We start from the raw sequence: 26,424 nt of genomic DNA on the forward strand, positions 1-26,424 counted from the left end.
GTTCCAATCGAACCGTCAAAATGGTCGGTTGGAACAACTTTTTTCAGTTCTGTGGTGACAGTCGGCCATACTTTTACTAGAGTGCTTTAGTTCACGGAGGATCTCGTCATATCGACATATTTGTACCTCCCTATGTTTACGAGACGTGAGAGAATTTTGTAAACAAAGTATTTACCAAGGTGCCTACACAAAGTTTGCTATGGAGGTGGCAGACCGATACGAACTTTCACGACGAAGTTGATTATCCTAAAGCACAGGGGAAATTTATAACACGTTCACACTACAGCCTATATTCCGTGATATAGAGTATCTTGATATCAAACGTCATACAAGTAATTTCCAATGAAAACTAGATTCTTATATCAAGATAGGCTACATCACGTAGCATAAGCTATAGTGTGAACGGGGCATTAGAGCAATAGTCTGTGGAAAGGCCGAAAAGTTTCCGTTTAGGATGAAATTCAATTTTGAAGTTTTACAGCATTGAAAACATGTACGTACTACTATGTAGCTTTTTTAAGGGAAAACTACAATGGGAAGAAAACAAAAGCACTGCCTCACAAGAGACCAATCGACATTTGATCCGAAAATAAATATTGTTTCATTAGTGAATGTTTTCACTTTTCCGAAGGATGAACCCGAGGGAGTTTCAGTGACGCTATAGCGCAATCCAAGCATGCACTGGAACTCACATAAGAAACCTTCAGGTTCATGTCCCCTCCCCCGCACACGAAACGGCATCACACGTTTTTCACCTTGGGGCTCGAAAACTAAACCAATTCTTCGGTCTGCTGACAGAGCAGGCTACCACCGGTGGGAATGATTGAATTTGTTGCTTCCACGTGTTTTCATTTTCCATGACTTTCCCTATTATCTACATTCGTTTCCATCTGGACAGGCAAGGGTTGCTTCGATGGGGTTGGCGTCTAGTGGTGCCCGAGCAAAGTAAGACATCAGAATATTATCAAAATGATATTAAATTATGTGTTTGAAAACATGTTGATAACATTTCTGGATATTCTTTTATTTTTTAATAAGAACGAATTCATGTTTAGATATTGTTTGCGCCAATCCCACTGTCAGGATTATGAAGCGAGTAGTTACGAACAGAGTCAATGTTATAATAAGAGTCCCACCACGGCGCCAATATTCGGCGACTGTGTTAGGGAATCCACTTATTCCCATCACGGAAACGCCTGAAAAAAAAATTACGCATTTTCGTGCGGAAAACACACGAAATTTTTGGTTTATTCCATAGATAATAAATAAGCGAAAATTGATTAGCGGAATTTCTTGCTTAGCTTTTCCCATCGCGAGATATTCGCGATCAATCATATAAATACGAGATTTTCCTAGCGTCCTGGAGAAAACCTTACCTTAATTCGAAGTGTTTTTGGTTAATTGACAAACGTTTGGTTGCTGGATACATTATCAAAGAGCTTTGGGGTGATATGGCTGGCAGGAAGGCGAGTGAACGTTCATTACAAATTAACTCTTAAACAACAATAATTTATGTTGGTCCTGAAAAGAACCGTTTTGTCGTGATGGTTGAATAATGCTGAGCTTTTAGGGTGTTCAACACGGATGAAGTTGGCGAGCTGTATGTTGTTTGGAACGAGGGTGGCACGCTTGGCATAGATGGCCCACAGCGGCTTACAACGAGCTACTGAATCCGTTCAGTAGCGGTGCGGCTTCTTCCTCCTTCTTCAGTCAATCGAGGGCTCTTGAGGGCAGCCTTGATAGCTAGCAGCTCACGGGGAGCCTTTTGTTGCGAAGATGGAGACATGGAGCAACACTTGCAGCAGTTTACCGACCTGTTGCAGCGTATTGCGGATGTCGGCGATCCAATCCCGGACAAGTTGAAGGTGGCGATGTTGCTTTGTTCATTGCCGGATTCGTTCGATGCTTTAGTGACAGCTCTCGAGCAACGTCCTAGTGCCGAGCTAACTTTGGAATTAGTTAAATCCAAACTACTTTCCGAAGCCGAGAAACGACGCGAACGTTCCGGACCAGCTGCTGCTGCAGGAGGAAAAGCGCTGAAGGTGGAATATCGTCACCAGCCTCGTCGGCAGCAACGGAGCGATGGCGGTGCTAGTGGAAGTCAAGAGACACGGATTTGCTTCCACTGCAAGAAACCTGGTCATCTGAAACGAAACTGTCGGAGTCTGCAGAAAGCCACCGGGAAGAAGCAGGATGAAGCTACAGCGAGCCAGCCGAAGAGGGAAGACGCAACAAAGGCGAAGCAGGTGCAAAACGTTTTCGACGGCCCGCTTGCTTGGATTGCTGGGAATGCAGAACATGGAAGCTGGTTTGTGGACAGTGGAGCCTCGAAGCACATGACGGGAAGAAGAAGTTTCTTCGAATCTCTACAGGAGCAGCAGGGAATGAGCGTGATGCTGGCGAACGGTGAAAAGGCAGCCGTCGAAGGCATAGGCAGCGGGAAGATTACCGGAGTGAAGGTAGACGGATGTCCGGTGGATATTGTGTTGTCTGACGTGCTGTATGTTCCGAAATTAGCAAGTGGATTGATTTCGGTGAGTACCCTCGCAAATAACTGCTTCTGTGTGCTGTTTGGTGAAAACGGCTGTGAGATCCGCAAAACCGGTGCTGACATTGCGGTTGTGGCCGATCGTTGCGGTAGTCTCTACAAGTTACGGGTTGCCAATCAAGCGATGGTGAGCGTCCAGCTGTCCCACACGCTCAACTGCCAGCATACGTGGCACCGACGGCTCGGCCATCGGGACCCGGACGTGATCAAGGCAATCCACAGGAACGGCACAGCTGAAGGTATGAAGTTGGTCGATTGTGGAGTGCGAACGGTGTGCCAGTGCTGTTTGGAGGGGAAAATGTCCCGGACCCCGTTTCCAAAGGCTGTCAACCGTGGTTCGAAGGAGATTTTGGATGTCATCCAAAGTGACGTCAGTGGTCCATTGGTTGCTACTCCCAGCGGCAATCAATACTTCCTGACCTTCATCGACGATCATTCTCGCATGGCCTTCGTGTACCTGTTGCGGAGAAAATCGGAGGTCGCTGAGAAGGTGAAGGATTTCGTTCGTTTCTGCAAAACTCAAGTCGGGAAAACTCCTCGTGTGCTGCAGTCAGACGGCGGCGGAGAATATGTCGCGAAGGAACTGCAGGGATTCCTGAGAAGCGAAGGGATAATCAGCCAGCTGACTGCTCCGTACTCCCTGTAGCAGAATGGGGTGGCGGAGAGACGGAATCGCTATCTCAAAGAAATGACGATGTGCATGTTATTGGAAGCCGGCTTGGAGATGAAATACTGGGGCGAGGCAGTGTTGACCGCCACCCATATTCAAAATCGATTGCCATCACGATCGATTGGTATGAGTCCCTACGAACGATGGTACGGTCGTAAGCCTTCATTCGAACATCTGCGAATCTTCGGAAGTGAAGCCTGGGTGCAGATTCCAGCGGAAACGCGGAAGAAGATGGAGGTAAAAGCCCGCAAGATAGTTTTCGTCGGATACTCCAATCAACAGAGAGCTTACCGTTTTCTCGATAAGGACAGCGGAAGGATAACGATAAGCCGGAACGTTCGTTTCTTGGAAGATCTAGATTTTGGTGCGAAGCAGGCATCGGGAAAGCCCGAGCAGGAATCTGAAACGGAGAATTCGACGGTTGAATTGGACCCGTTGCCGAAGCCGAAAGTTGTCAAAAATCCTGAAGATAACGAAGAAGAGTTCCTGGGGTACGAATCTGCCGAGGAAGAATTTTACGGTGAAGAACAAAGCGACTACGAAGAAGGTGATACCGAACAAGAAGATGTTCCTCAACCGGAGCCAAGACAAATGCCGCCACGTTCATCCCGTGGAGCGTTGCTAGCGAGGTTCAGTGACTACGTGATGGGAATGGTAGCGACGGAACCGGATGAACCGGTGACTTTCAAGGAAGCGGTCAACGGTGTCGATAAGCAGGAGTGGATCAATGCGATGACGGAGGAGTATCGTTCTTTGATGTCCAACGAAACTTGGGGGCTTGTGGACCCCCCAGAGAAGCGAAACATCATAGGAAGCAAGTGGGTTTACAAGCGGAAGCTTGACTCTGACGGCAACGTGGACAGGTTCAAAGCGAGACTCGTCACTCAGGGATTTTCCCAGCGTTTTGGTTCAGATTACGACGAGATCTTCGCTCCAGTGGCGCAGCAGTGTACTTTCCGCGTACTTCTGGCTGTCGCGGGCCAGCGTGGCTGGATCGTCAAACATCTGGACGTTAAAACGGCCTATTTATACGGCACGTTGCGAGAAGAAATCTACATGAGACAGCCACCAGGGTTTGTCGTCAAAGGAAGAGAGCATCAGGTTTGTAGGTTGCATAAAAGTATTTACGGCCTCAAACAAGCGGCCAGGGTTTGGCATATGACAATTACCGATATTTTAATGAGCTTGGGTTTCGAACAATGCAAGGCGAACACGTGCTTGTACCGGAAGCGCCTTGTCGGCGATGATTGGCTGTATCTTTTGATCTACGTGATTGATAATTATCTCGAATATTCTGGTAGATAAACTTTGACTTAAGTAACATTAGGGGTCACCAAACGACGTACAATAACTTTTGACTCAAAAAACCAGTGTTTTTTAGCATGAAAGCTAGCGATCTGCTTTGTATGATTAAAACCCTGCTTAATATGTTAAAAATTACTATCACTATGAGATTATATCTACAACAATAATTGAAATAGGTGGTATAACCAAACGTCAATGATGGCTTTAAACGCAAATTCCTCGATAAAAAATCAAAAATATCTACTTTGGACTCCGGAGGACGCTCCGGTCGAATAAAATTCGCCGCCGCACGAAGTTGACTGTCTACAAGACGCTGATTAGACCGGTGGTCCTTTACGGCCACGAGACCTGGACTATGCTCGTGGAGGACCAACGCGCCCTTGGTGTTTTCGAACGGAAGGTGTTGCGTACCATCTACAGTGGAGTGCAGATGGATGACGGAACGTGGAGGAGGCGAATGAACCACGAATTGCACCAGCTGCTGGGAGAACCATCCATCGTCCACATTGCAAAATTGGGCGACTACGGTGGGCTGGGCACGTCGTAAGAATGCCGCACGACGACCCAGTGAAAATGGTTCTAGAAAGCGACCCAACAGGAACAAGAAGAAGAGGCGCGCAGCGGGCAAGGTGGATCGACCAAGTAGAAGGTGACCTGCGGACCCTTCGCAGACTACGAGGCTGGCGAACTGTGGCCATGGATCGAGTAGAGTGGAGACGACTTCTTCGGACAGCAGAGGACAACAAGGCCTTAGCCTGATTGGTAAGTAAGGTAAGGTATGTTCCGCCTATTTCAATTGTTGGTCTAGATATGTGTTTAATTGGAAATAAGAATAACTTTTCGGTCATCAAACCAATTTTTTTTTTCGGATCGGTGCGAATGTTACTTTTGACGACATAATGAAAATTTGCTCTTGATTTGTAATTATTTTGATAATCTTCATACACCATTTAGATCGATTTTTTTTTTCATGATTACAGTTAACTCAAATTGGGTTATCATGAACGATTATATCATAGTATCAAATTCAAGAGCCACATGTGAAAATGGCATACAAGCTTTTTGTAAACAAACCTTTGTAGGGCCTTTTCTCGCCATCCGAGGGTCGCTCACACAAACCATCATCAGCATCGGGAAGGGGAAAGTTTCCCCTACCCGGTGATGTTGATGGTTTGCGTGGGTGTCATTTGGGTAGCGTTAAAAGGGCATAAAAAAAGTTTGTATACAAGCAACTTGTATGCCCTTTCCACATGTTGTTCTTGAAATAATGCTTTCATTTTTTTTTCATTCTTTACTTCGGTAGTGTTCCGTTTTCTAGTTCGTCCAACAAAATGACACTGCTATCGGGAACCAATAATTATGCTTGATTGACGAGGGTATATGTCATCACAACCTCTGTCAAACAAGAGAAGAAAGTGCGAACTTACCTTTCATTGAGCTTCGAAAACCTTAGTTTTGATTTTTGGAATTTAAAATTTATCAAATCCCTTTTCCCATCAGAACGATAAAAGCTAACGAAGCGGAGTTTCCAATTTCATTTAACGCCACTCAATTCCACCAAAACGAAGCATTTAGCGGGAATTCTCACGTACACGATTCGCACCAGACAAGCAACATAATCGCTGTCGCCATGGTGGTGAACTCGCATCTGAAACCGCTGTAGGCCATGCGTCGTTCGTCGATCGTCACCGGCTGCCGGAAAAATCCCGGCATAATCTAACATGATTGATATCGACGGGCCGTAACGAGAAAATCAAATGTCGCGACACCCACGACCAATCCGTGGTACGCGGCGGCCGGCTCTTTTTATTGACCTTTTTTTTATGATCCATCGAAAAGCCAACGGCGGCAGTCAAACAATCCAAATCGTTTCGCAATCGTTTCGTCTCAGTGTAGGCGACTGACTTAAGAAAGCGCGGTCTACTGCGGTTCGATTTAGAGACGAAATTATTGGCGTTACATTTTAAGGTTCGTCGTTTCCATTCCGCCAAGTCTCCAGGGGATACATCGATTACAGCGTAGCGATTTTCTTGGATTAATCCTTCCGATAATCGGTTTCTTGATTAAAATAATAAAATCTGTCATTCGGAGCACCGCGACGACGTCTGCAGACCGGGCACACGGATCACGTGAAACGATTCGCTCAAGGAGACACGCACCGAAACCAATCCATGTTAGGTCTTTATTTGGATTCCCACTTGCCACTTGCATGATGGGCCGGCCGGCCAGATAACAACATCAGGGAAAGCTCCTCATCACATCCTGTTACAAACCATTACCCTTCATTCGCTTACTCTTGTTGGTGTTGCTGTTGTTATGGTTGTTGAATATAGTGTCCATCTCTGCGCCTTGCCAGGAATCCCCTCTCTGATGTAATAATGCCGCGAAAAGCACAACGCGAAGAGCAGAGGTTTTCACCACGGCTTCGCCGCGTTTCGGGTGTGAGTAAATTTCGCCGATCTAATTTGGTCTGCATTGTTTTGGGATTACTTTCTTCGCGGATGGGTTTTCGCTGCCATCCAAGTAGGCACGGCATTTCGACGGAGAAAACGAGTCCCGATGGATAGATTTTGGCGTTGGTGAATTTCTATTTCGGGAAAGAATGTGGTTTGTTTTATGTTTGTACTGGGATGTGGTGTAGATAATTTTGATAAATTTAAGTTTTTCTCATTTCATTTTTGCAGACAGTTAACATTCTTTGACGGTGTATTTTTAAACAGGATTTCTCGGCAATCACTGAACCGAATTGGACGCAACAAGCACCAAACAGGGTGAATTTTCATATTGAAATTCCCGGTTTTCGCGGTTCAAATATCAAAAAATTCCCGGTGTAATACAAAAGTATTCAATATTTTTATTTTCAGAACTTTTTTTCTAGTTCGTTTATTTACTAGGCTCAGGCGTGTGTGACACTTTGCGGAGCCAAAAATCCGTAATTTTTTAATTAAAATTTTAAACAGCAGTAATCTACGTTAGTATTATGTACCAATTACTCGTGGCGGATCCATGTTAATGGGTAACAATTTCCATTGGAAGGAACTAGGTAGGAAACAGGTTTTTGAAGCCTCCTTCAGATACTACTCTCGAACGGTTGATCAAATGCTGGCCGGAGCCGGGGGAAGTAGCACAGAAACAGGTGGATAATAAGACTGGGACACAATTTCTGGAAAATCCAATAGTCGTGGGTATCCAATAGTCGTGCTCTGGAGGCTTCATTACCCGGACAATGCCAAACTGCGTGATCGATGTCACCATAACCGGTTCTGCACCTACATATATGGCTGTCAACGAGGTTTATTCTGTGGAGATGTGCGTCTAGCGAGTAGTGGTTGGACATAAGTCTTGACATCACGCGAATGAATCTCCAACTTACATCCAGACCTTTGAACCACGCTCTTCAAGAAACATTTGGAGTAATGGAATGTAACCACCGCCCAAGAGAATTACTTGTCCAACCGTTTTGCCAACTTAGAAGAGAACTCTGACGTACTGATGGGAAAAATTCATCATGTGAAATTCTTCTATCATAAATCTCGCCTTGTTGTGCGCCCACCTTTGCGAGAGAGTCTGCTTTTTCATTGCCTGGGATTGAGCAATGTGAGGGGACCTCCCTAGTAGCACGCTTGTCATAGATCAACTGTAGAAACTTATATACGACTTATTTCAGTCGTAAACAAGTTGCTGTAACTTATTGTGATGACAATGTGCTACTCGGGCCATACAAAGGTAATCATATATGATCTTTCGACCAGCACACTCATCTGCCCCCTTACCTTTGAAAGGAAATAAGATGAGTGCCTACCTTGTTTCAACGACCGAATAGCCTCAATCGAACTGAGACTATCCGAGAAGATGAATTAATGGTCTTTTAGAACTTCGTAAGACGTATAGTTTTGCTCGAGCAACTAAGTTGTTATCTCCTTAATTTGAAAAGCTATGGCTTATTTTTATTGAAAAATATGACTTATTTTAAATTAAACTAAACGCTTTGAACAAAAAAACGCTCTTACAGTTTTCTTTCACCAAAAACACGATGTTGGAAATGGAATCAATAGTTTGAAAATCGGTTTGCTCCATTTAGAGATATTGACACATTTTTTTTATTATGGTCACTTTAACGCTCTTGGTTCATTCGTGACTTGTCCGGGGTGAGATTTGAGCTTGCGACTTTGGCGTGAGAGGTATGGATGCTTACCTCTACGCCAGAGTCGCCCCCATATTGACAATTGAAAAGAACCATTTTTTCGAAGAAAATCTCCATTAACTTTCTAATCAAAAAAGATAGCAACGTGGTTGCTCACAAAAACATGTACGTCATCAAAAGTTCTAAATATTTTCAAAACAACGGTTTTACTAGAAATTAACGTATGAAAAGATATTCAAAAAAAAAATTATGTTGTTTAAAAAAAACATAACTCTTATGTTTCATGTTTTGTTTATTAATTACTTTATTTGTACAGGCTCAATCGAATAAACTTTACAGAGCTGAATTATCATTTTCAAACTTATGGTTCATGATAAGAGTTAGAAATTTGGTGTCTTGGGGAAAGTTGCTTCGAATTGATTACTTTGCAACTTTTTAGACCATATCTCAAATAATAAAAATGATTTTTTTTTTTAATTCACCAATTTTATGAACCACCCTAATTTCACTAACATAAAATAATCGACCAAAAATATGAATCAACTTTCCCCATATATCTATATACCTCAAACTGACGGTTTGACAGCAACGGAATTTTTTAATATTATTCCTTGAATTTCTTGGACTTCTTTCTCTTGACTTCTTGGCGATCTTTCTTTGTAGTTACAAGTTAACGAGAGACTTTTATGGATGTTCCGGATCATTTAGTGGACCAACTCGTGGTCCTCAGTATAAGTTTTCTGGTCACAACTTCGATTTTATTGTGATAAGACGTATATGAGTGGACCACGGAGCTCTAGGATCAGTTTCATGAATTGACCACTTTTACGGATGTCCGGATATTCAGGTGGACGACCGTAGTCGCCAGAGTCCATATTCCGAACACAACTCCGAATTCATTCTGATAAGATGTTTATGAGTGGTTTTGAAAAAACCGCGAAGCTCTAGGATAAGTTTCATGAATTTACCAGTTTTACTGATGTTCCGAATCTTTTAGTAGACCATCCCGTCGTCCTCAGTGTAAATTTTCTGGTCACAACTCCGATTTTATTGTGATAATATATCTATGAGTGGTTTCGAAAAAAAAAAACGGAGCTCTAGGATCAGTTTCATGAATTGACTACGTTTACGGAAATTCCGGATCTTTTAGTAGACCATCCCGGGGTCCTCAGCGTCCATTTGCTGGTCATTACACCGAATTTATTGTGATAAGACGTCTATGAGTGGTTTCTAAAAAAAACACAGAGCTCTAGGATCAATTTCATGAATTGACCACTTTCACGGATGTTCCGGATCTTTCGGTGGACCATCCCGTAGTCTCCAGAGTCCATATTCAGAACACAAGTCCGAATTCATTCTGATAAGACGTCTATGAGTGGATTCGAAAAAAACACGGAGCTCTAGGATCAGTTTCATGAATTAACCACTTTTACGGATGTCAGATCTTCCACAGGACCAGACTTGTGTTCAACCGGAAACTGATTCTTCCGAAAAGGTGGTCAATTTTCTGCCTAACAACTTTTTAAAAGACATCAGGAAGTTATCTCTTCAAATTGCCGTACAATTTCGTATGGTACGTGTATTCGTTAATGCCGGATCTCACTATAGGATTTGACTGTGTGTAGAAAACTAATAAAAGGTACCGAAACAAGTGAATACATAAACAGGAACGAACTCACCAAATGCACGATAGCTTGCTCGTGAAGCAAAAACTTTAAAGACTGTAATTCAGACTCAACATTTCACAACATTCCATCGGATCTTAAAAGATGTTACCTCCCAGGCTGCTCCGAAGAGAATTCTCTTACGAAGAATATTCGCAGAGCACGGGGTCGCTTATTCTTAAACACTGTTACGCAACTTCAACCCAAGTCACTTACCTTGGCAGGAGCCACACAATTGTCGGTGGACAGTTCCTAAACGGATAGCAACCAATCAATTTTTAGAAACTAGGTGGAGATGATCCAATGTAGCGGTTCTAAATGCGGACCAAAAAGAACGAGGCTTGTACATTTCTTTTTGGGCACGAGAATCGAGAACAAAGAAAAAAAGAACCTAGGGAGTGCTTCCTGAAGTAATAGTAGCCGACAAATAGGTTTACATGTATGATTTATTCGGCCCACAATGGGCTCTAGAGAGAGGTTTTAGAGAGAGACATTCGGGTGTACTTGCGCTTTTTTTTTTAAATGCGTTTATTTTTCCAGGCTCATATGCCGTAGCTTTGCGGAGCCGATATTCATTGTTTGGATGACAAAACTTTTTAAAACTAACGTTAGTAAAGCGGGGGCCGATTACTCGCGGCTATCTCGAGGTTAGGGGTAACAAATTGTAACAAATGGATGGCCGAACCGTTTTAAAAACACATAAATTAAATTAAAATATTCGAAATCTCGGCTCGCCAAGATGTCTCTAACCCTGAGGTATGCGGATAACTCGGATCTAGCAACACAATGTAGGGTGCATGACCAAATCACGTGGTCGATATCGTGATAGCCATTACCACAAGCGCACAAATTGCTGCCTGCGAGCCCGATTCGGAAGAAATGCGAGTCTAACGAGTAGTGATTGGACATGAGCCTTGATATGACCCATATAAAGTCACGGCTCATGTCCAATCCTTTGAACCATGGCTTGTTCGACACCTGTGGGAGAATAGAATGTAACCATCTTCCCAGATCACTCTCATTCCATTTTTGTTGCCAGTTGGTGAGGACGTGCTGATGGGTAATTGAAAAAAATTCCGCAAAGGCGATTTGTCGATCAAAAATATCGCCTTCCATAGCGCCCACCTTAGCTAGCGAGTCCGCTTTCTCATTACCCGGAATTGAGCAATGAGATGGGACCCAAACTAAGGTGATAGTATAGGAGCAGTTAGATAAAGTACTCAATTTAGCTCGAATTTCGGTCCGGAAATACGAGGAGTGCTTCATCGGCCTCATTGATCGAATAGCCTCCAACGAGCTAAGGCTATCAGTAAAAATAAAATAGTGATCAGATGGTAGTGAGGCAATTTGCTCTACTGCGTAGAATATGGCTGCTAGTTCCGCAACGTATACGGAACAGGGTTTTTGCAGTTGATATGAGGCGCTATGAAATTCGTTGAATACTCCAAATCCAGTGGAAGCGTTTATAGTTGACCCATCTGTGAAAAAACTCTTATTGTTACTGACATGGTGGTACTTGTTTGCAAAAATTAAGGGAACAACCATCGACCGATGGTGATCTGGTATTCCACGGATTTCTTGCAACATGGTCAGATCAAAATTTACAGAGGAACCACAGACAAACAGACGTAATTCTTCATTGTGTATCTTCGTTCATGCATTTAACGGTTGATTTGAATATTATCAGTTCCGCGAACTACTCGCCGCAGCGCTGGCATCAGATCACTTTGACGTTTCTATACATTCTATAGAACTTTAATGCAATATTGTTTACGAGTTAGCGAGCAAGCTTGTTTTCCGCGAGAAGCCAGAGGGATGTCGTTACTGAGGTTATATGTTTTGAGATACTATGTTTTCAAGAACAAGTTTTTCAAAGAGTTACGTCTGTTTGTCTGTGGAGGAACTATAAAAGTCTTGGAGGCAAACACGAGAGGAATTGAATGAAGAAGGGCCAATCTCCAGCGTCATGTACTCGTAATCTTGTTTGAGGATTTCTGTCGAGCAGCTTCTCAAAGTTTTCTATTACCAATGGGTTCATTACTTCACAACGGATAAGAAACCGGAAGGACAGTTCCGCGAAACGATCTGTCAGTGGGAGAACACCCGCGAGTACTTCGAGGCTCATCGTATGCGTCGAGTGCATACAGCCAAGCGCGATTCGGAGGCAACGGTATTGAACCCGTTGTAGCTTCAAGATATGTGTTTTCGCCGCGGATTGAAAGCAGAAGCTACCGTACTCTAGAACCGACAAGATGGTTGTTCGGTACAACCTGATCAGATCTTCCGGGTGTGCTCCCCACCAAGTTCCAGTAATTGTACGAAGAAAATTGATTCTTTGTTGGCATTTTTGTTTCACATACGCAATATGTTTTCCCCATGTGCTTTTGGAATCGAACCAGACACCTAAATACTTGAAAGATATACTTTGAGTGATTGTTCTACCCTTTAGTTGAAGCTGTAACTGTGCAGGATGATGCTTCCTAGAAAAAACAAACAACAACCCCGTCATCTGCAAGCTGCCTTAGCGAGCAATTTTCATCAAGACAACCATCAATGTATTTTACATAAAAATTATAAAGAAGGGGCTTAAACATGAACCCTGGGGGAGACCCATGTAACTAATTCGTAAAGTTGTCGAGTTTCCTCATATATTTCTCAGACTACAAGTTGCTGAAATAGTTGTTCATAATTGGTGAAAGCCCACTATCGTGGAGTTTATCCAAAAGGACATCGATACAAACAGAATCAAAAGCCCCCTTAATGTCCAAGAAAACTGAACCCATTTGTTGTTTTTGCGCATAGGCCAGTTGAATTTCAGTTGAAAGCAACGCAAGACAGTCGCTCGTTCCTTTGCCTCTCCGAAATCCAAATTGCGTATCTGAAAGTAAACCATTCGACTCGACCCATTTGTCTAGACGAAAAAGAATCATTTTCTCCAACAATTTCCGTATACAGGACAGCATCGCGATGGCGGCGCCGGTGGTGTAGTGGTAAGCGTGATTACCTCTCACCCCAGCAGGCCTGGGTTCAATCCCAGTCGGCGCCGCCGGGATGTTCTGAGGCATAACATCTGTAATCACGCCTTCCTTCGGAAGGGAAGTAAAGCCGTTGGTCCCCGGTTCATGAGTTGATGGGTCGATAGGTAGGGTCCAGGTGTGGGAGCTGCCTTCCTGGCGTCGGTAGCATTGGTGCTCAGCACGGAAAACAAGATCGACGGAAAACAAATACAAGGAAAAAAAAAAAAAAAAAGACAGCATCGCGATGGGACGGTACGAGTTATAATCTGACGCGGGTTTACCAGGTTTTCGAATGGCGATAACTCTTACTTGCCTCCAGTCATCCGGAACAATGTTGTGCTCCAGAAATTGATTGAATAAGTTCAACATGCGTCTCTTCGCGACGTCTGGGAGATTTTTAAGCAAGTTGAACTTGATTCTATCCATTCCTGGAGCTGAATTGTTACATGAAAGGAGAGCAAGTGAGAATTCCACCATCGAAAACGGGGAATCTATTTCGTTATTACCCGACGGACGATCACGAACGTTGGTTTGAACCGACACCGCAAACTTTCCGCGCGAAGCTGAATATCCAACTGTCCGAGTACTCCTTGTCTTCGTTAATCGGTGATGACGCGTTTCGCATTCTCCTGCCGACATTCCAGAGTGTTCTCATGGAAGTCTCTCGCGACAAACCATCGACGAACCGACGCCAGTAACCGCGTTTTTTTGCTTTAATTAAGTCCTTAAAAGTTTTCTCGAGGTCGGTGTACCGCTCGAAATCCCCGACCTTGCCGTGTTTGCGGAACCGTTTAAACGCGGCGGACTTCTCGCTGTTCGCGTCGGTGCAATCCTTATCCCACCACGGGGTGGGAGGTCGCTTGCGGACGGAAACACCCGGAACACGTTTCGTCTGTGCTCGCAGTGCACAATCGATGATGACACGCGCGAGAAAGGAGTACTCGTCCACCGGAGGAAGTATGTCGACCGATTGACTGGCATCAAGAACCGCGGTCGCGAATTTTCGCCAGTCAATGTTTTTCGTAAGATCGTACGCGATGTCGACCGAACGAGTAGAAGATGAACCAATGGTAATAGAAATTTTGATTGGCAAATGGTCACTACCGTAGGGATCTTGAATTACTTTCCACGAGCAATCCAACGATAGTGAACTCGAACAAAGTGAGAGGTCTAATCTGCTTATTTTTGCTGGAGATTTGGCTACTCGTGTTGCTTCCCCGGTGTTCAGAATTGTCATTTTGAAGAAGTCGCACATGTCGTATATCAAGGTTGAGCGGTTGTCGTCATACAGTTCCCCCCAGCCTGTACCGTGAGAGTTAAAATATCCCAAGATCAACCGTGGCTCCGGCATAGCCGTGCAGATATCCGAGAAACTTTGACGAGAAATCGCAGTTCGCGGTGGAAGATATACTGAGGCAATACTGAGGCATTTACCTCGAATATTAACCTGACATGCAACAACTTCAATGCCTGTCACCGAAGGCAGATCGATTCTGTAGAAGGAATGTAGCTTGTTGATCCCCAGAAGCACTCCTCCATACGAATCTGCCCGATCAAGGCGAATAATGTTGAAATCGTGGAAAGCAAGATCGTTGTCTGAAGAGAGCCATGTTTCACAAAGGGCAAATGCATCAGAAAGTGAGTTGTTAACTAAAAATTTAAATGTGTCAAGTTTTGGCATAAGACTTCTACAGTTCCACTGAAGAACAGAGATCATATCGCCGACCTCATTCGGAGAATTATCCATCGAAAGATATGATCGATGCAAGGAAGGACCACCTAGAAGCTAGTTGCTTCAAAAGAGTTTTCACCATTGGCAGCACTAAATTAATAATGCTCCTCGTTGAGTCAGAGACATTGAATATACTGAAGAAGCTATCCACAATACTAGAAAACGTGAACATGGGGGCATGTTCTTGCTGATTATTCAGCTGATTTTCTGGCCGAAAAACTGGGACATCTGGGGTTTTAGATGATCCTGGAAGTGACGGAAAGTTCTTGTCATAATTACAAGGTTTAAAACCCGGTGGAATGGGTTTCGGTGTATTTCCGTTACCTCTTGATTTTTCCAAGGTGGAAGAGTGGTCCGTACGAGTGGCCTTACGAGGCTTTTCGGTGGTGTGTTGTTTTGCTCGTTTTCTCGTATTGCCTTTAAAGACAAACGGACTACCCTCACCGCCCTCTGAGTCAGAGTCTAGGTCATCAACTGGCAAAATGGAGAACGTGTTACTGTTTTTTGGTGTGGTCTGAGAAGATGAAGCGGTATTCTTCAAGAGTTCTGCTAGTGTTCTCTTGGAGCGAGCTTGCAGAGACCGCTTAAGTTTTTCTCCCTGCTGTTTATACCTCGGGCAGTTAGTCAGGGTATGCAGGCTCTCCTTGCAGTACACGCATTTTGGTGGAGCACCGCAAGGGCCCTCTTGATGTTGCTCGCCACACTGATCGCAGCGTGGTTTGTTCGAGCAGTAGTCCGATGTATGACCAAGTTGTTTACATTTCGAGCAGTTCATTACCCGAGGTACAAACAGGCGTACAGGCAGCCGAACCTTAGTGAGGTAACGCTGAACCCGAAAAGGTCACACGAAACGAGTTTGACAAGGAATAAGTTTTTTTGGAGCCTACTACGGATACTGACTGCATTTGAAGGCAGTCCAATATCTTCACCTTCGGCAGAGCACGGTTTTTAAAGATTCCGAAGGAATCGGCACCCAAGAAATCATCACTAGTCAAACTCTCTTCGGTGACCACTCCTTCAATTTCTACCTCACTACTGGGTATGTAGACTCGGTATTCCAATGAAAAAAGCTCGCACGCAACAATTTGGTTAGCCTGCTTCCGGTCATCAACGGTAACGCGCAGTTTTATTGGTGTTACCTTGAAAATATCGGTAACGGCCGAAAAATGTGTTGTTAGATCCTTAGAGATCCTCGGAATGTTCAAAGGTTTTTGTTTGGGCCGGAAAAAAACAACCCATGGGCCTTTCGAGGCTTCTGGGTAAGCCTTTAGGCGGGGGAGGGCAGAGGTTTTTGGAGGCAATGGTGTGGGGGGTGCAGGTGGACGAGGAGGAGATGGTGGGGGAGAGGGTTGTGGGCGATACCTTTTCTTGGGATATGCTCCAGTATTTTTGCTGGAGAGCGAGTCAACTGGAACGTCAAGGGTTTCCATTTCCACAACTTCCTCGAGACTTTCGTGTGAGGTGGAATTAAGAGTTTCGTCGTCTGAGATGGAAAGCGACCATCCCCCGCCTTTATCATTTTCATCCATTGCGATTAAATATCGCCGCAATGGTGTTTTTTGTAAAAAAAATTTACAAATAATTGCAGTAATTTCAAATAATATCAAAAATAGAAAAAAAAAATTATAAATATATATGTATAAACAAGTTGATATAGTTTCACTCTACTAACGAGTAATACATGCAAAAGAAAAAAAATCAAAAAAAATAAAAAAAATAATGATTATATACTATTTACAGAGTTTTGGATCACCCTAAGTATTACAAAAAAATAAAAAAAAAAAAAAAAAAAACGAAAAAAAATCAAGCGAAAAAAAAATTGGATTTTTTTGATCACCCTAATTAAACACCAATCTAATATTGGACCAGGGAAACAAGGGAGATGCTATACTGGCGAGAACAATACAAACGACACGATTTATACCTATCGCACTGAGGCGGCAGCAGACTGGAGAGATATAATTGTTTGATCCAACGGCTGCAGAGTCAATAACCTCGATGCTGGTGTGCCTCGGTCGACTCGGTAGGCAATATGACGCTCTTTCGTTGTTGCTATCGATGGGGTGATGTACCGATAGTGGTGATGATTTTGCTGATGATGTTGCGATGATGCTGGGTTAAAGCTGGACCGTAATAAAAGCACTCGGCATATCATTAACGGCTTCCTCACTCGCGCACTAGTTGTCTAGTTGCACTAGTGTTTCACTATGCCAATTAACTTTGGCGAGAAAAAACCCTCGCGTGGGGAAAAACTCGAAACTCAAATGATAGTGTCGTACAACGAGACCGATGCGACTTCACCGGCTCAGTGTGCGAGACGGAATGAGGGTGTACTTGCGCTTGTTTTTGATGACGGTGAACTACGTTGGCATGCATAGGCGTTGGCGGACGAAACGATGGGCGGGCGCGTCAAGGGCAACTTGCAGTTGTCCGGCCGATCCGGCGTCGGTTCAATCAGTGGCGGGACTCGCGGCCAGTGTTGAGAAAATATCAAAAAATCAAATCTCACCAACGCCTAAGATCACGTTTGAGTTTCGTAGACAAAAATCAACAAGCAAACAACTGCGGATGATTTTGCAAGCTGTGATATCGCAACTCGGAATATCAAGCTAACAAAACTCACCAACTGCAAATCTCACCAAAGTGTGGTGAGATTGAGCTTAATGATTTTTGCTTTACACCCGAATGCAACCGAAACTTCCATAATGGCTTGCAGCAGTCCCTTCACGCCTGCCATCGGTTAAGATTATAAAGATATAGCAAACTATGGTTTCTCTTTTTAAGAAAACGATGTGGAATGGAATCATTTTTGTGTCGAGTCAACTCTCAGCTTGATTTTTGCACGTTGTGAATAGTCTCGCAATATCAAAGGAGCTTGTAAAATCAATATCAAGCATGATATTTTGTTTTAATATCATGCGTGATATTGCGAGCGCATGAGAGCGGAAAAATATCAATTGATTTGTTTGGAACCAGCTGGCAGTAGGGGTCTCGTCTGACCGCCGGGGAGCCTAGCCTGGTTCTACAACACCGTCTTTGTTGCTACCACTGGTTGAATCTGGGCACGTGGTACGATGGCTTCTTGAAAATGGCCGAGCAGTGCTCGACAATCGACCCTTTGTGGAGATCCATTCCAAGATGGCGTCCGGGATGGCCACGCGCTTCGTTTGACCACCAACTTGCTTCGGGCGTCAATCCCTTGATCGACGGATGGAACTTCTGCAATTCTGGCCTTTCTGCTGAGAAATATTCTCCAGGATTCGATCCCAAAGGGGAGAAAAAGAAAAGGCCCGACTACGGACCTTATCCGGGACATAATTAAACATTCAGGAACGTACTAACTAACCGTTTTTAACACTGTTCACCAAACACAGCCTACTTTTAACCTCTTTTAACGTGTTCGAGGATTACTACACACTCAAAGAGAAGCACTTCTCTATCTTATAGAACGTTCATACTACAGAGTTATAACATGTTATAGCGCTATCTTGATGGTGGTTTCTGTGTTGCAATTATTTGAAAACCGTTATAACATGTTATAACTCTGCAGTCTGGACAGCGTTTAACAACGCTTTAATTCATTACTTTTATACACGTCGCGCACTTCCACTCTCTTCAGTGGTCAACGCAAGAAAAAGAGCTACGGTTACTAGGGATCATCTATTATATTTTTTACTCCTATAATTGATGAATTTACGCGAAACTGCACCAGTGCATGCGACACCTAGGTTTGAAATCCAAAACCACAAAAGTGATGATGTACTAAAAAATATTCCATACGATTTGACAGCTAGCAAAACGTCATTATCATTTTCACATCATTTCCATCTGCTGGCCGACCGTAACGTAGATTCATCATTCCGCCTCTTATCAAAACCATCAAACCAGCCTGACAATCATCGAATACCAGTTCCGACGAAAAGGATGCTGATAAAATAAGATCACCTTGCAATGCATTTCACCCGATCACTTGCACTTTTCTAGAACTATGTTATCGAGTGGGCACATTGTTTCAAGCTAAAACGCAATTAAAAAATCAATTCCAGAAAAACCGAACCTGTATCTGTCAACAAGTGAAAAAAGATTCCCGATCAGCATCTGAGTAGGCGAAATTCTCCGATGGCTTTGATGCACCAGTATCGAAGGATGCCTTTCATAAAAGCTTCTCTCTCGCGCAGAAACCCAATTTATTATGAACCTCTTCCAAGGAAGATCAAATCACTCAGCCTTGAACCAAAAGTTGCCACCTTTCTAGACAATTCTGTCAATAATTGCTCTTACAAAGTAACCTTCGAAGCCAATGACTGTACATAAGAAGCTACCAATAACTTGGAAATTGGATTCTATTTCAAGCGCAGCGAATAAGACCTTTCGAGAATTCGGTGTGTCTGACGGAGCTGCGATGGTATACTCCATCATCATCCTTCTGCTACCTACAAGACAAGCACTTAGCAATGGGTATTGCAAATTTTTCCGGGTGGAATCCTTTGTGCCGACAAACACCCACATCCGGCACAAAGTGTAAATTATTTTGGATTTCTGCAGCTTGCTCTCTTTCTCCAGCACCGCTGAAAATCCAACATCGGTGTCGCAGTCCTCAGTGGCATGCCATTGAAGTGACGCCGGAAATGAGATGCACGGAAGCTGTAATGAGTTCATCAAACCGGGGGCCTATTTGAAATCCATTTATCTTACTTTGAGTTCCGAGGAAACCAATTAAGTTAGCAATCCGGATGGATCAATTTAGATCGGTGGCTTTAAGCGGAGGAAGAGTGCAAGTTCGTTGAACCCTTCATTTTTGTGTGAGCTACAGTGTCATTAATGGAAACTGCCAATTCACATTGAATTACAATCCTTAAAGGTCCTTGTGCAATACAACTGGAGGACAACTGCCGGAACAAATAAACAAACAAGCAATCAAGCACACCTACCTGACATTACAAGAGGGGTAAGACAAAAGCCGGATGATAAACGACCATCGCTCGGATTTCACCGTTTCCGGACCACGCGCGGGTTGGGGTGGTTGGCAACGGAATACACGAAATCTGTCAATCCTTGCTCGATTCAGATCCTAATCAGTTTGGCGGATGAGCGAACACGGGAAGGGTGGGAGCTGAATGTGATAAGTGGAGGGCCTACTATTAATTTTCGCAATTTTCCTCCGCCTTCTTTGTCGGAATGTTGAGCAAGCGTTGAGAAGCAGTTGTTTACTTGGTGCTCTCATCGAATGATTGACTGTTTTTTGCTGTGTATAAATGGGCTACTGGATGACCGAACAACAACCTCAAGGAGGTGTTGGAAGGTGGAAATCGGCCTGGAGTGAATGTGATTTCGGAGGAAACATGGCTTTCGGTAGAAATTCCTTTCGTGAATGTGATGGAGTTCTGTTTTGTTGAATTTAGGGTATCAGGAAATGTGAGTTCTTGGAATAACGAGTAAAGTGGAAAGTGGATTGTTTTGATTCTATTGTATCACTGTTTGGAAGTGACTAGATGAGATACCGCCGTCTTCAGTTGTTGTGTTCTTCTGTTGAGTATATTTTGATATTTCTATTGAATACATATTTGTTGATTGTCAAAATCAGATTGGATATCAAAGAAACTTTTACGCTAGGTAGATACATTCAGTGGCGTATGAAATGACACCGCTTTCCTAATCTATTAAATCTATGACTCTGGATAAGCACTTCTTCCTCAGTAAAAAAAATATACTCAGATTCTTAAATCAATGTCATCTAGAAGGAAGCACTCAGAATAATGAAAAAAACACAAATGCAAACATCTTAGCTTACAACCTATTTACTATCACGTTTCAAACAACTTGAAAATTTCACGGTCACCCACACTTCACTTGGTGACTACTACCAAACCTACCAGCACCTCCCTTGGGACAACCGGAAGACGACACCAGAAAATGCAAATTATTTTCTAATTTATTTTTGGTAACAACTCGGAGCTTCTAACTAAATTAAACGAAAACGCGTTCGTGCCTTAGTTACCGACGGAGTGAATCGTTAGGAATTAATTTCAGCGTCACTTCCCTTGTCCGTTCTTCCGGCTTACCCCAGCTACAACTCGGTGTAAAACGGATATCTTTAATTAGTTTAATCTCTTCTCATCCGCCCTTCTCTCGTTCTCTTTGTTCCATTTTTTTTTCAGGATCGACATCCGAGAAATCGTAGCGTGCGCCACCACTAATTAGTTTGGAACCCATCGCCTACTTTTGGGACCTGCCGTTGGTGACGACGCGAGATGAGTCACAATCGAGCACCGCCGATACTGCCAACGACGAGCGACAAGAAACGATATAGCAGCCCCAGAAGCAGCACGATCAGCAGAAGCGGCCGGGAAGGTTGCTGCCATAGTAACGGATACTGTCATTTGTCTTCATCAACCTGGGTTAGTGCTGATCTGGCAAAGCTACGATGCTCACGGCTCATCATCACCGGCCCACAGTGATGATGCAGACTAAACTCACGAAGAGGACGACGATGAAGCTGGACACGAGAGAGTGTATATAATAAATATTACCACCCTGTAGAGGAATAAAGCAAACAATGTGATACTGACTTCAAGTCAAACATCCAAACACGAATGGTTAAACCAGTGATTAGGCCTTCTCAACCCTAGCTCCATTCTGTCTTAACTGTCGACAGCTAATAAAATCCATAACCCTAAACTCCCTTCTGCGATCCGGTCAGGTCCGAGGAGAGGTCAAACAGTCAAAAACTCGCTTTCAAATTTTCCAAACCCATAGAATATAAATATTTAGAAAGCTCGAAACGCAAGCAAAACCGCTCAGTACACATCACAGCAAGCAATCGAAACCGAAACCAAACTACGAATCGCAGCAACCCGAAAGCGCTTCGATTTTCAGTTGCGATATCCGTGAGCAGGAGGAGTATGACCCAGCTGTATCCGCTCGAGGAGCAACCGCATTTTTGTTCAGTTTACTGGGGAGCTTTCAACGGGAACAGCTCTAGTGGGAGCAGCAGCACCAACTTCAACTCGGCCGCCAGCATCAACTATGGCGGGACGCTTCGAAGTGGGGTGAGTTCCGCCTATACTATCACCGTTGTATTTTCCTATGCTGATCCTGCAAATCAACTCTTCTTTCCTTTTGACAGCTGTATGAGGACCCGCGGATAGAATACCTTCGGAAAATTTCCTACGGCATCGCTCTGCCCATCATCTGCGCTCTGGGAATCGTCGGCAACGTGCTGAATCTGGTGGTGCTAACGAGGCGAAATATGCGCGGGACGGCCTACATCTACATGAGGGGTAAGTTTGTGCCCCATTTTCCAAGGCGCTCTTTAAAATCTGACACACATATTTCGGTCCAGTTTAGGGGGATAGCGGCCGGGGGAATAACCCAATTCATATCAGAGCGAGTAAACATTCCCGAATTGCGCGAGTGCATTTGCCTTCTCCGTTCCAACTGAACAAACTGCTCCACTTCTCTGCCAGTTGTTGAAGATTTGTTGGCTTTAAAAACCTATCCGGAAATGGGTGCCACTGGAAAAATGCCAATTCCTGCTGTTTATGTTCTGGATGCGCTTTTAAGGGAGCGCAGCCAGAGTGGATGTTGTTTTCTTTTGACGATGGCATGGCATGTGGCGCACTGTCTCGATGCGATGGGGGAACAGAACAGTTTTCTACTCGTAAATAATAACAAAGGAGGCACTGGTTTTCTGGAATGCTTTCACTGTACGTGCTGGTTGCGGCTGGCAACGGGGGGACTCAATGGCCTGCTTTGTATTCGATTGGGATCGGTTTTTGGCGATCCTGTCCGGCACGTTTCGGTAGTATGAATCTAATTATCCTCTTTCGGTATTGAATTTTAATAAACTTAGATGGGCCTTGGAGTGGGAAAAGTTCTTTTTGCAGTTTGAATCGTTGCAAAGGGTTGTACGTAATGGTGACGTGGGACAACGTGGTCTTATATAATAAATCTTATTTATTAACTGCAGCAGGAGCTTGTGTTTTGTGTAGGACCCTGCTACACTCCTCCTCCTTCTATGGATGTTCATGTGGGCTGCAGCTCGCGGCTTACAGACAGCCTTTCGTTGTGTACTGGAGAACACCACCACTCACCACGCGGTGATTGAATAAACACCGTTTGATGAGACCGGATTGAATTCAACTTTGAAATCTGTGTTAGGGAAATCGCTTCTCGCAGGCAATCGGTGATAATTTTATTTTATTTTTTTCCTTGATTTGTTTTCCGTCGATCTTGTTTTCCGTGCTGAGCACCAATGCTCACGATGCTAGGGAGGCAGCTCCCACACCTGGACCGTACCTATCGACCCATCAACTCATGAACCGGGGACTAACTCCTTCCCTTCCGAAGGAAGGCGTGATCAGAGATGTTATGCCTTAGAACATCCCGGCGGCGCCGACTGGGATTGACCCAGGCCTGCTGGGGTGAGAGACAATCACGCTTACCACTATACCACCGGCGCCGCTTATAATTTTAAGTATCATAACAACAGTTGCACATCCGTGCAATTTTCAATAAGTCATAAAGTTTTAATCTTAACAGATTCGTAGAAAACATTCTTATCGATTGGCGTATTAAGAATTAAAATCCGTCATCTCTGGATCCAAATCAGACCACTTTCATGCCCCAACCGTCTTTGGTTTTTGAAATCTCACCCCCAATGTTGCCTTAAAGTACATGGTATGTTAGATATAAACATGTCTAGATAGAGCTGGAATTAGGCGTAACAGCTTTTGTAAACAATTACTTCTCTCGATGATTTTTAGGAATTCAAGCCACGCCCACGCAAACCAACATTTCCGTTGTGTAAAAGAAGCCTTACCCTGCCTGATAGTGATGTTGATTTGCGTGGGCGAGCCTTGACTTTCAAGACATCATCGAAAGAAGTCATTCTTGATATGGGAACTGATATCCAATTGATGACCTTGACAAATATCTAAAAATTATTCTCTTACAAATTTATGGTGATCCTGAAAAGGACCGTTTTGTCGTGATGGTTGAGTAATGCTGAGCTATTAGGGTGTTATACCCCGTTCACATTACAGCGTATATCACGTGATATACGCGGTCTTGCAATGAGCACTCATACATCTAGTTTTCACTGGAAATCCTATGTATGAGTGCTCATTGCAAGACAGCCTATATTGCATGATATAGGCTGTAATGTGAACGGGGTATTGAACACAGATGAGGCTGGTGAGCTGTAAGTTGTTTGGAATGAGGATGACGTGCTTGCCATAGATGGCCCATAGCTACTCACGAAGGTAGCTATGGGCCATCGCTGCTTGCAGACAGCCTTTCGTTGTGTACTGGAGAATAATGTTCAACGCCACGCGTCGAAATCATTGCTGCTGCTGCTGCAGCTGATGCAGACTACCGGACACCACCACACACGTGTTGGAGGTAGAAACCTAGCAAGCGACGAATAATCGAAGCAACCTACAAATAAATGTATTCTCATAGTCTGAAATAAAATGCCATTCCAAGTTTGTTTCTAATCAAGCTAAGACGTATTTTCAAGTAGTAGTAAATCCGGTCTACGGCCATATCACATTCAAGAGGTTATGGGCCTAGAAGAAGTTCAAGATGGAAAGATCCGGAATAACGAAGCTGACGAACGAAAACTACGAAACCTGGAAGCTGGAGGTGGAATTCCTGCTGGTTCGCGAAGGACTATGGAAGTACATCGTGCCCGGAGTCAAGCCGGAAGAGGCTGCAAACCGAGCGAACGCGGCGGAGCTGATTGCCTGGGACGAAGGGGATCAGAAAGCGCGTGCGACCATTGGACTGCTGCTGGGCTACGAAAACCGCAAAGGAAGTATGGAAGAATCTGGAGAAGCAACATGAAAAGAAGTCACTAACGTCGAAGGTTCACCTGCTGAAGCGGATTTGCGATCTCAAGTTCCAGAAAGGAGACGACATCGAGGACCACCTGGTAGAATTCAAGAGTTTGTTTGAAAAACTGGCCAACGCTGGTACGAAGCTCGACGACGATTTGCAGGTAATCCTGGTGTTCCGCACTCTACCAAGCTCTTTCGACGCGCTGACGACTACCCTCGAAAATCGGTCGGAGGACGAGCTGACGCTGGCCCTTGTAAAGGATAAAATTATCAATGAGGTGCAGAAGCGAAAAGGGACTGTTCCGGCGGATTCAGCGGTATTGAAGGTGGCCGGGAAATCGATATCCATTGTCAGAAGGTCGGCCACAAGAAGCGAGACTGCAGAATTTGGCAGAAGCAGAGCCAGGATGAAGTTTCTCGAAGTGAAAAATCGGTTGCCAAGGAAACCAAGAAGTTTGCCAAGCAACAGGCAAATGCAAGAAAAACGGAGTCCACTGAAGAGGATTTCGTTTTCAGCGCTCGTGAAGGACCAGTGACGAAATGGATCGTGAATTCTGGAGCCAGCTCCCACATGTGCGCCAATCGAAAGTTTTTCGTATCCGTTGAGAAACCACGAGATGATATCCCAAGTTTCGTTACTGTCGCTAATGGGAAGAAAGCATTCGTGAAAGGTGTTGGGGAATGCCAGATCCATTGCTACGGGAAAGACAGCGAAGCGAAGCAAATCGTGCTCACCGGTGTCCTGTACGTCCCAGATCTGGATATGAACCTCGTTTCCGTCGGGAAACTCGTCCAGAAAGGCACAGCGGTAGAGTTCAACGACAATGGCTGTACGATTGTCAAAGGTACACGGATTGTGGATGTAGCAAGGCGTAGCAACGGTCTCTACCACTTGCAGATGGAGGAACGAGTGGGTGTGGCAATTGAGCATTGCAATAAGAAGAACTGTTTGCATGACTGGCACCGTAAGCTCGGTCACCGTGATGTCAAGGCAGTCCAAGAACTGGAGCAACGACAATTGGCGACGGGCATCAATATTAAGCAGTGCGGTTTGGTTTTGCCTTGTGAGACCTGTCTGCAGGGAAAGATGGCACGACTGCCATTTCCAAAGGAAGCAACAAAGAAAACGACGGCTGTGATGGACCTGGTACACAGTGACCTGTGTGGACCAATGAGGACGGTGACCCCGGGTGGTCGTCGTTATTTCCTGACGCTTATGGACGACCACAGCCGGTACACAACGCTGTATCTGTTGCGAGAAAAATCAGAAACATTTGACGCTATCCAGGACTATGTGCAGAAAATGAAGACGAAGTTAGGCAGACCGCCGAAAGTGCTGAGATCCAACCAGGGAGGCGAATATCGTGGCTCGAAGATCATGACGTTCCTCAAGCGTGAAGGTATCCAGCAACAATTTACGGCAGCATGTTCACCGCAGCAGAACGGAGTCGCAGAAAGAAAGAACCGTTGCTTGGTGAAGATGGCCAGGTGTTTGCTTTTGGAAG

The 26,424-nt window shown here is 44.3% G+C and overlaps 1 protein-coding gene across 1 annotated transcript in view; it reads left to right on the forward strand.

The window, feature by feature from the left end:
- Positions 1–26,424, forward strand: part of LOC135700747 (probable G-protein coupled receptor B0563.6) — a 155,584-nt gene that overhangs the window by 60,779 nt on the left and 68,381 nt on the right. Inside the window, exons 2-3 of the mRNA XM_065221376.1 lie at positions 21,239–22,129; positions 22,207–22,360. Coding sequence (XP_065077448.1) covers positions 21,983–22,129; positions 22,207–22,360 — 301 coding nt within the window. The 5' untranslated portion in view covers positions 21,239–21,982. The remainder of the gene's footprint in view (positions 1–21,238; positions 22,130–22,206; positions 22,361–26,424) is intronic.

This window comes from Ochlerotatus camptorhynchus, unplaced genomic scaffold (assembly GCF_037179485.1).
Source record: "Ochlerotatus camptorhynchus isolate MF236.1 unplaced genomic scaffold, CSIRO-AGI_Acam_v1.1 ptg000141l, whole genome shotgun sequence".
Classification (NCBI taxonomy): Eukaryota; Metazoa; Arthropoda; class Insecta; order Diptera; family Culicidae; genus Ochlerotatus; species Ochlerotatus camptorhynchus.